The 11,050-nt window shown below is 63.7% G+C and overlaps 1 protein-coding gene across 1 annotated transcript in view; it reads right to left on the reverse strand.

The window, feature by feature from the left end:
- The window catches only part of UBA1 (ubiquitin like modifier activating enzyme 1), a 78,762-nt gene extending 67,989 nt beyond the window's left edge, over positions 1-10,773 (reverse strand). Inside the window, exons 1-3 of the mRNA XM_068998264.1 lie at positions 10,689-10,773; positions 7,849-7,959; positions 1,108-1,166 (exon numbers count right to left, since the gene is read on the reverse strand). Of these exons, the coding sequence (XP_068854365.1) occupies positions 1,108-1,166; positions 7,849-7,959 (170 nt within the window). The 5' untranslated portion in view covers positions 10,689-10,773. The remainder of the gene's footprint in view (positions 1-1,107; positions 1,167-7,848; positions 7,960-10,688) is intronic.
- Between the last annotated feature and the right edge of the window lie 277 nt (positions 10,774-11,050).

Below are 11,050 nucleotides of genomic sequence, written 5' to 3' on the forward strand. Positions count from 1 at the left end.
ACCACCCCTGGGACCCCAAAACACCCCTTGGCTACCCCAAAACTCCACCTGGAGACCCCAAAACCCCGTCTGGAGACCCCAGAACCCCCCTTGGAGAGCCCAAAACCCCCATTGGATACCCTAAAACTCCACCTGGAGACCCCAAAACGCCCCCAGGGACCCCAAGACACCCCTTGGCTACCCCAAAACCCCCCTGGGGACCCCAAAACCACCCCTGGGGACCCCAAGACACCCCTTGGCTACACCCAAAATCCCCCTTGGCTACCCCAAAACCCCCCTGGGGACCCCAAAATCCCCCTTGGATACCCTAAAACTCCACCTGGAGACCCCAAAACCACCCTCAGAGACCCCAAAACCCCCCTTGGCTACCCCAAAACTCCACCTGGAGACCCCAAACTCCCACTTGGCTACCCCAAAACTCCACCTGGAGACCCCAAAACCACCCTCAGAGACCCCAAAACCCCCCAGGGACCCCAAAACCCCCCTTGGCTACCCCAAAACTCCACCTGGAGACCCCAAACTCCCACTTGGCTACCCCAAAACTCCACCTGCACACCCCAAAACCACCCCTTGGCTACCCCAAAACACCCCTGGGGACCCCAAAACTCCACCTGGAGACCCCAAAACACCCCTTGGAGATCCCAAAACCCTCCCAGAGACCCCAAAACTCCACCTGGAGACCCCAAAACCACCCCTGGGGACCCCAAAACCCCCCTTGGAGACCCCAAATCCCCCCAGGGCACCCCAAAACCCCCCTTGGCTACCCCAAACCCCCCCCAGGGACCCCAAAACCCCCCTTGGATACCCCAAAACCCCCCTTGGCTACACCCAAAATCCCCCTTGGCTACCCCAAAACCCCCCTGGGGACCCCAAAATCCCCCTTGGATACCCTAAAACTCCACCTGGAGACCCCAAAACCACCCTCAGAGACCCCAAAACCCCCCTTGGCTACCCCAAAACTCCACCTGGAGACCCCAAACTCCCACTTGGCTACCCCAAAACTCTACCTGGAGACCCCAAAACCACCCTCAGAGACCCCAAAACCCCCCAGGGACCCCAAAAACCCCCTTGGACACCCCAAAACCCCCCCTGGCCCCCGGCACTCACAGCTGGCGGGAGTAGAGCCCCTCATCGATCTCGGCCTCGGCCCCGTTCTTCGCCATTCCCTGGGGGGACAGCGGCGTCACCGGGGGGCACCGGGGCACGGGCGGGGGGCACCGGGGGTGCCAGGGGGCAGGGGAGGGGTGGGGTCACTCTGTGGTGACCAGAAAGGTGGGCAGGTGACACCCTGTGGGTGACACTGCCCGTAGGGAGGGGACACTGGGGATGTGGAGGGACACGAGTGAGCCCCAAAACCTCCCAGTGACACCCAGAGGGTGACAGCACCCATGGGGAGGGGACATCAAGGGACGCGAGTGACCCCAAAAAACCCCCCGGTGACACCCTGTGGGTGACAGCACCCATGGTGAGGGGACATAGGAGGACACAAGTCACCCCCAAAACCTCCCAGTGACACCCTGTGGGTGACAGCACCCACGGTGACGGGACATCGAGGAACGCAAGTGACCCCCAAACTGCCCCGGTGACACCCTGTGGGTGACAGCACCCATGGTGAGGGGACATCAAGGGACGCGAGTGACCCCCAAAACCTCCCAGTGACACCCTGTGGGTGACAGCACCCATGGTGAGGGAACATCAAGGGACGCGAGTGACCCCCAAAACCTCCCAGTGACACCCTGTGGGTGACAGCACCCATAGTGAGGGGACACTGAGGGACACGAGTGAGCCCCAAAACCTCCCAGTGACACCCAGAGGGTGACAGCACCCATGGGGAGGGGACATCAAGGGACGCGAGTGACCCCAAAAAACCCCCCGGTGACACCCTGTGGGTGACAGCACCCATGGTGAGGGGACATAGGAGGACACAAGTCACCCCCAAAACCTCCCAGTGACACCCTGTGGGTGACAGCACCCACGGTGACGGGACATCGAGGAACGCAAGTGACCCCCAAACTGCCCCGGTGACACCCTGTGGGTGACAGCACCCATGGTGAGGGGACATCAAGGGACGCGAGTGACCCCCAAAACCTCCCAGTGACACCCTGTGGGTGACAGCACCCATAGTGAGGGGACACTGAGGGACACGAGTGACCCCCAAAACCTCCCAGTGACACCCAGAGGGTGACAGCACCCATAGTGAGGGGACATTGAGGGACACGAGTGACCCCCAAAACCTCCCAGTGACACCCTGAGGGTGACAGCACCCATGGGGAGGGGACATCGAGGGACATGAGTGACCCCCAAGAGTCCCTGGTGACACCCAGAGGGTGACAGCACCCATGGGGAGGGGACATTGAGGGACACGAGTGACCCCCAAAACCTCCCAGTGACACCCTGAGGGTGACACTGCCCATGGGGAGGGGACACTGGGGACCCAAGGGACACGTGTGACCCCCCCAAGAGCCCCTGGTGACACCCAGAGGGTGACAGCACCCGTGGGGAGGGGACATGGAAGGACACAAGTCACCCCAAAACCCCCTGGTGACACCCAGAGGGTGACAGCACCCATGGTGAAGGGACATTGAGGGACACAAGTGACCCCCAAAACCTCCCAGTGACACCCTGTGGGTGACAGCACCCATGGTGAGGGGACATCAAGGGACGCGAGTGACCCCAAAAAACCCCCCGGTGACACCCTGTGGGTGACAGCACCCATGGTGAAGGAACATCAAGGGACATAAGTCTCACCCCAAAACCCCCTGGTGACACCCAGAGGGTGACAGCGCCCATGGTGAAGGGACATGGGGGGACACGAGTGACCCCCAAAACCTCCCAGTGACACCCTGTGGGTGTCAGCACCCATAGTGAGGGGACATTGAGGGACACAAGTAACCCCCAAAAGCCCCTGGTGACACCCAGAGGGTGACAGCATCCATGGTGAGGGGACATCAAGGGACGCGAGTGACCCCCAAAACCTCCCAGTGACACCCTGTGGGTGACAGCACCCATGGGGAGGGGACACTGAGGGACACGAGTGACCCCCAAAACCTCCCAGTGACACCCAGAGGGTGACAGCACCCATGGGGAGGGGACATCGAGGGACATGAGTGACCCCCAAGAGTCCCTGGTGACACCCAGAGGGTGACAGCACCCATGGGGAGGGGACATTGAGGGACACGAGTGACCCCCAAAACCTCCCAGTGACACCCTGAGGGTGACACTGCCCATGGGGAGGGGACACTGGGGACCCAAGGGACACGTGTGACCCCCCCAAGAGCCCCTGGTGACACCCAGAGGGTGACAGCACCCGTGGGGAGGGGACATGGAAGGACACAAGTCACCCCAAAACCCCCTGGTGACACCCAGAGGGTGACAGCACCCATGGTGAAGGGACATTGAGGGACACAAGTGACCCCCAAAACCTCCCAGTGACACCCTGTGGGTGACAGCACCCATGGTGAGGGGACATCAAGGGACGCGAGTGACCCCAAAAAACCCCCCGGTGACACCCTGTGGGTGACAGCACCCATGGTGAAGGAACATCAAGGGACATAAGTCTCACCCCAAAACCCCCCTTGACACCCTGTGGGTGACAGCGCCCATGGTGAAGGGACATGGGGGGACACGAGTGACCCCCAAAACCTCCCAGTGACACCCTGTGGGTGTCAGCACCCATAGTGAGGGGACATTGAGGGACACAAGTGACCCCCAAAAGCCCCTGGTGACACCCAGAGGGTGACAGCATCCATGGTGAGGGGACATCAAGGGACGCGAGTGACCCCGAAAAACCCCCCGGTGACACCCTGTGGGTGACAGCACCCACGGTGAAGGGACATAGGAGGACACAAGTCACCCCCAAAACCTCCCAGTGACACCCCGTGGGTGACAGCACCCACGGTGACGGGACATCGAGGCACACAAGTGACCCCCAAACTGCCCCGGTGACACCCTGTGGGTGACAGCACCTGTGGTGAAGGGACATGGGGGGACACGAGTGACCCCCAAAACCTCCCAGTGACACCCTGTGGGTGTCAGCACCCATAGTGAGGGGACATTGAGGGACACAAGTGACCCCCAAAAGCCCCTGGTGACACCCAGAGGGTGACAGCGCCCATGGTGAGGGGACATAGAGGGACATAAGTCACCCCCAAAACCTCCCAGTGACACCCTGCGGGTGACACTGCCCATGGTGAGGGGACACTGAGGGACACGAGTGACCCCCAAAACCTCCCAGTGACACCCAGAGGGTGACAGCACCCATAGTGAGGGGACATTGAAGGACACGAGTGACCCCCAAAACCTCCCAGTGACACCCTGTGGGTGACAGCACCCATAGTGAGGGGACATTGAGGGACACGAGTGACCCCCAAAACCTCCCAGTGACACCCTGAGGGTGACAGCACCCATGGGGAGGGGACATCGAGGGACATGAGTGACCCCCAAGAGTCCCTGGTGACACCCAGAGGGTGACAGCACCCATGGGGAGGGGACATTGAGGGACATGAGTGACCCCCCAAGAGCCCCCGGTGACACCCAGAGTGTGACAGCACCCACGGTGACGGGACATCGAGGAACGCAAGTGACCCCCAAACTGCCCCGGTGACACCCTGTGGGTGACAGCACCCATGGTGAGGGGACATCAAGGGACGCGAGTGACCCCCAAAACCTCCCAGTGACACCCAGAGGGTGACAGCACCCATGGGGAGGGGACATCGAGGGACATGAGTGACCCCCAAGAGTCCCTGGTGACACCCAGAGGGTGACAGCACCCATGGGGAGGGGACATTGAGGGACACGAGTGACCCCCAAAACCTCCCAGTGACACCCTGAGGGTGACACTGCCCATGGGGAGGGGACACTGGGGACCCAAGGGACACGTGTGACCCCCCCAAGAGCCCCTGGTGACACCCAGAGGGTGACAGCACCCGTGGGGAGGGGACATGGAAGGACACAAGTCACCCCAAAACCCCCTGGTGACACCCAGAGGGTGACAGCACCCATGGTGAAGGGACATTGAGGGACACAAGTGACCCCCAAAACCTCCCAGTGACACCCTGTGGGTGACAGCACCCATGGTGAGGGGACATCAAGGGACGCGAGTGACCCCAAAAAACCCCCCGGTGACACCCTGTGGGTGACAGCACCCATGGTGAAGGAACATCAAGGGACATAAGTCTCACCCCAAAACCCCCCTTGACACCCTGTGGGTGACAGCGCCCATGGTGAAGGGACATGGGGGGACACGAGTGACCCCCAAAACCTCCCAGTGACACCCTGTGGGTGTCAGCACCCATAGTGAGGGGACATTGAGGGACACAAGTGACCCCCAAAAGCCCCTGGTGACACCCAGAGGGTGACAGCATCCATGGTGAGGGGACATCAAGGGACGCGAGTGACCCCCAAAACCTCCCAGTGACACCCTGTGGGTGACAGCACCCATGGGGAGGGGACACTGAGGGACACGAGTGACCCCCAAAACCTCCCAGTGACACCCAGAGGGTGACAGCACCCATGGGGAGGGGACATCGAGGGACATGAGTGACCCCCAAGAGTCCCTGGTGACACCCAGAGGGTGACAGCACCCATGGGGAGGGGACATTGAGGGACACGAGTGACCCCCAAAACCTCCCAGTGACACCCTGAGGGTGACACTGCCCATGGGGAGGGGACACTGGGGACCCAAGGGACACGTGTGACCCCCCCAAGAGCCCCTGGTGACACCCAGAGGGTGACAGCACCCGTGGGGAGGGGACATGGAAGGACACAAGTCACCCCAAAACCCCCTGGTGACACCCAGAGGGTGACAGCACCCATGGTGAAGGGACATTGAGGGACACAAGTGACCCCCAAAACCTCCCAGTGACACCCTGTGGGTGACAGCACCCATGGTGAGGGGACATCAAGGGACGCGAGTGACCCCAAAAAACCCCCCGGTGACACCCTGTGGGTGACAGCACCCATGGTGAAGGAACATCAAGGGACATAAGTCTCACCCCAAAACCCCCCTTGACACCCTGTGGGTGACAGCGCCCATGGTGAAGGGACATGGGGGGACACGAGTGACCCCCAAAACCTCCCAGTGACACCCTGTGGGTGTCAGCACCCATAGTGAGGGGACATTGAGGGACACAAGTGACCCCCAAAAGCCCCTGGTGACACCCAGAGGGTGACAGCATCCATGGTGAGGGGACATCAAGGGACGCGAGTGACCCCGAAAAACCCCCCGGTGACACCCTGTGGGTGACAGCACCCACGGTGAAGGGACATAGGAGGACACAAGTCACCCCCAAAACCTCCCAGTGACACCCCGTGGGTGACAGCACCCACGGTGACGGGACATCGAGGCACACAAGTGACCCCCAAACTGCCCCGGTGACACCCTGTGGGTGACAGCACCTGTGGTGAAGGGACATGGGGGGACACGAGTGACCCCCAAAACCTCCCAGTGACACCCTGTGGGTGTCAGCACCCATAGTGAGGGGACATTGAGGGACACAAGTGACCCCCAAAAGCCCCTGGTGACACCCAGAGGGTGACAGCGCCCATGGTGAGGGGACATAGAGGGACATAAGTCACCCCCAAAACCTCCCAGTGACACCCTGCGGGTGACACTGCCCATGGTGAGGGGACACTGAGGGACACGAGTGACCCCCAAAACCTCCCAGTGACACCCTGTGGGTGACAGCACCCATGGGGAGGGGACATTGAGGGACACGAGTGACCCCCAAAACCTCCCAGTGACACCCTGTGGGTGACAGCACCCATGGTGAGGGGACATAGGGGGACATAAGTCACCCCCAAAACCTCCCAGTGACACCCTGCGGGTGACACTGCCCATGGTGAGGGGACATCGAGGGACACGAGTCACCCCCAAAGACACCCTGTGGGTGAGCCCACCCATGGTGAGGGGACATTGGGGACCTGGGAGACACGTGTGACCCCCAAGAGCAGCAGGTGACACCCTGTGGGTGACAGCACCCATGGTGAGGGGACATCAAGGGACACGAGTGACCCCGAAAAGCCCCCCAGTGACACCCTGTGGGTGACAGCACCCATGGTGAGGGGACATTGGGGATGTGGAGGGACATGAGTGACCCCCAAGAGCTGCAGGTGACACCCCGTGGGTGACAGCACCCATGGTGAGGGGACATCGAGGGACACGAGTGACCCCCAAACTGCCCCGGTGACACCCTGTGGGTGACAGCGCCCATGGCGAAGGGACACTGAGGGACACGTGTGACCCCCAAAACCCCCCAGTGACACCCAGAGGGTGACAGCACCCATGGTGAGGGGACATCAAGGGACGCGAGTGACCCCAAAAAACCCCCCGGTGACACCCTGTGGGTGACAGCACCCATGGGGAGGGGACATCAAGGGACACGAGTGACCCCCAAAACCTCCCAGTGACACCCTGTGGGTGACAGCACCCATGGTGAGGGAACATCAAGGCACACAAGTGACCCCCAAACTGCCCCGGTGACACCCTGTGGGTGACAGCACCCATAGTAAGTGGACATCAAGGCACACAAGTGAGGGGTGTCACAAGTCATCTCCAGAACCCCCCCGGTGACACCCAGAGGGTGACAGCACCCACGGTGAGGGGACATGAAGGCACACAAGTGACCCCCAAACCCCCCTGGTGACACCCTGTGGGTGACAGCACCCATAGCGAGGAGACATCAAGGCACAGAAGTCACCCCAAAACCCCCCGGTGACACCCAGAAGGTGACAGCACCCATGGCGAGGAGACATCAAGGCACACAAGTGACCCCCAAACCCCCCTGGTGACACCCAGAGGGTGACAGGCGGCAGCAGGAGGTGCCCCGGCCCCGCGGGGGTGGCACTCACGTTGGTGGGGGTGACGCTGGGGGACACGGCGGGGGCAGGGGCACGGCTGGAGCCCGTCGGTGGCTCAGACCCAGAGACGCGGCGCTTCTTCGACAGCGGGGAGCTGGACATCTGCGGGCAAGGACAGGGTCAGGGGATGTTTGGGGGCATCTGCGGGCAAGGACAGGGTCAGGGGATGTTTGGGGGCATCTGTGGGCAAGGACAGGGTCAGGGGACACTGAGGGACATCTGCGGGCAAGGACAGGGTCAGGGGATGTTTGGGGACAGGGTCAGGGGACACTCAGGGACATCTGCGGGCAAGGACAGGGTCAGGGGATGTTTGGGGGCATCTGCGGGCAAGGACAGGGTCAGGGGATGTTTGGGGACAGGTCAGGGGACACTCAGGGACATCTGTGGGCAAGGACAGGGTTAGGGGACACTCAGGGACAGCTGTGGGCAAGGACAGGGTCAGGGGATGTTTGGGGACAAGGACAGGGTCAGGGGACACTCAGTGACATCTGTGGGCAAGGACAGGGTCAGGGGACACTCAGGGACAGCTTGGAACATCTGTGGACAAAGACAGGTTAGGGGACATCTGGGGACAGCTGGGGACAAGAACAGGGTCAGGGGACACTCAGGGACAGCTGGGGATAAGGACAGGTCGGGACAGCTGGGGACAGGTCAGGGGACACCCACGGACATCTGGGGATAAGGACAGGGTCAGGGGACAGCTGGGGACAAGGACACGTCAGGGGACACCCATGAACATCTGGGGACAAGGATGGGTCAGGGGACACCCAGGGACATCTGGGGACAAGAACAGGGTCAGGGGACAGCTGGGGGCAAGGACAGGGGACACTCAGGGACATCTGCAGGCAAGGACAGGTCAGGGGACAGCTGGGGACAAGGACAGGGTCAGGGGACATCTGCGGGCAAGGACAGGGTCAGGGGACAGCTGGGGACACCTGTGGGCAAGGACAGGGTCAGGGGACACTCAGGGACATCTGCGGGCAAGGACGGGGTTAGGGGACAGCTGGAGACAAGGACAGGGTCAGGGGACACTCAGGGACAGCTGGGGATAAGGACAGGTCAGGGGACAGCTGGGGACAGGTCAGGGGACACTCAGGGACATCTGCGGGCAAGGACAGGGTCAGGGGACACTCAGGAACACCCATGGACATCTGGGGACAAGAACAGGGTCAGGGGACACCCAGGGACAGCTGGGGACAAGAACAGGGTCAGGGGACACCCATGAACATCTGGGGACAAGGATGGGTCGGGGACACCCAGGGACAGCTGGAGACAAGGGCAGGGGATGATGTTTGGGGACATCTGGGGTAACGACAGGTCAGGGGACACTTAGGGACATCTGCGGGCAAGGACGGGGTTAGGGGACAGCTGGGGACAAGGACAGGGTCAGGGGGATGTCTGGGGACAAGGACAGGTCAGGGGACACTCAGGGACATCTGCGGGCAAGGACAGGGTTAGGGGACACTCAGGGACACCCATGGACATCTACAGGCAAGGACAGGTCAGGGGACAGCTGGGGACAGGTCAGGGGACACTCAGGAACATCTGGGGACAAGGACAGGGTCAAGGGACAGGTAGGGACAAGGACAGGGGACACTCAGGGACATCTGTGGGCAAGGGCAGGGTTAGGGGACACTTAGGGACATCTGCGGGCAAGGACAGGGTCAAGGGGATGCCTGGGGACAAGGACAGGGTCAGGCGACACTCAGGGACAGCTGGGGACAGGTCAGGGGACACTCAGGGACATCTGGGGACAAGAACAGGTCAGGGGGATGTCTGGGGACACCCTGGGACAAAGACAGGTCAGGGGATGTTTGGGGACAGCTGGGGACAAGAACAGGTCAGGAGATGTCAGGGGACACCTGGGGGCAGAGGGGACCTGGACATTGGGGCACAGGGGACGGGCAGGGCTGAGCTGGGCCCAGAGCACAGCCAGGGTCCCACGGGGACACCGGGAGAGACACGGGGGGGGCAGGAGGTGCCACCTGTGGTGCCACGAGGTCCGGTGACCCCCGGCGTGGGTGGCACTGAGGAGGACACGGTGACCCACGGGGTGACAACGGAGCCCGGGGTGGCCGCGGGGACGGGGCCAGGGGGTGGCACGGGGTGGCACGGAGGGCGGCGGGTGCCGCTGGAGGTGGCACCGGGGATGGACAGGGGGATGCTGCAGGGTGACACCGAGGGACACCGCGGACAGAGAGGGTGACACCAGGGGAACGGGGCCACGGGCGGGGCCACCAGGTGCCACAGCCGCTCTGTGCCACCGCTCGGGCCCGCCCGAGGGCTACCAAGGAGGGCCGGGGTGACACTGGGGGACACGGAGGGCGACAGAGGATGGCACCGAGCGCTGCGAGGCGACACTTGGGGACACGGGGAGGGTGGCACTGAGGAGCAATGGGGGCCACCGGACCACGCCAGCAGCCGCAGCAGCCCCACACCGCAAGGGGCTCCCAGCACCGAGGGCCCGCGGGGCCACCCCCGTCCCCGGGGCCAAGCCCGCTCTCGGGGCCGCCCTTCGCGGGGACTCCCCATTAACCGGGGGGGGGGGTCCCAGTCCCGGTGGTCCCACTAGGGGGTTCCCCATCCCCGGGAGGCGCTTTCCCAGCCCCGGGAGTCCCTGAGGGGGAGTCGCAGTCCCGGCCCGGGTTCCTCCTCCTGAGGGCTCCCGCCAGGAACCCGGTTCCCCCTCACGGCTCCCCCCGCCCCCCTCAGGCCCGGCGCCGGGTCTCTCAGCGCGGGGCCGGACTCGCCCGCCCCGGGGCCGCTCCCCCGCGTCCCCCCAGCCCAGGGCATCCCCCGAGGACCCCCCGGGACCCGCCCCGGCCCCGCACCAATGTCGCTGTCCAGGCCCCGCCGCCGGGTCCCGCCCGCTCCGCTCGGCTCCTCCGCGACAAGATGGCGGCCGCGGCCGCTGCCACCCGCCGCCCCCTCCCTGCTCGCGGCCGGCCACGCCCCCCGCGCTCTCCCATTGGTCGGCGCCGCCCGGCGCTCCGCTCCTATTGGCCGCCGCCTCCCGCCACCGCCCGCCCCCTCCCTTCCCCGCCTCACCCGACGCGGCGATTGGGCGGGCGCGCCCCGGCTGGCCACGCCCCTTTCCCGCCGCAGGGCCCGGATGAGGAAGGCCCCGCCCCCCCCTGCGTGCATACGGAATGAGCCGAGCGCGGCCTCGTGACTCGGCGCGGCGCGCGCCGCC

Source organism: Aphelocoma coerulescens, chromosome 31, assembly GCF_041296385.1.
Source record: "Aphelocoma coerulescens isolate FSJ_1873_10779 chromosome 31, UR_Acoe_1.0, whole genome shotgun sequence".
Taxonomy (NCBI): Eukaryota; Metazoa; Chordata; class Aves; order Passeriformes; family Corvidae; genus Aphelocoma; species Aphelocoma coerulescens.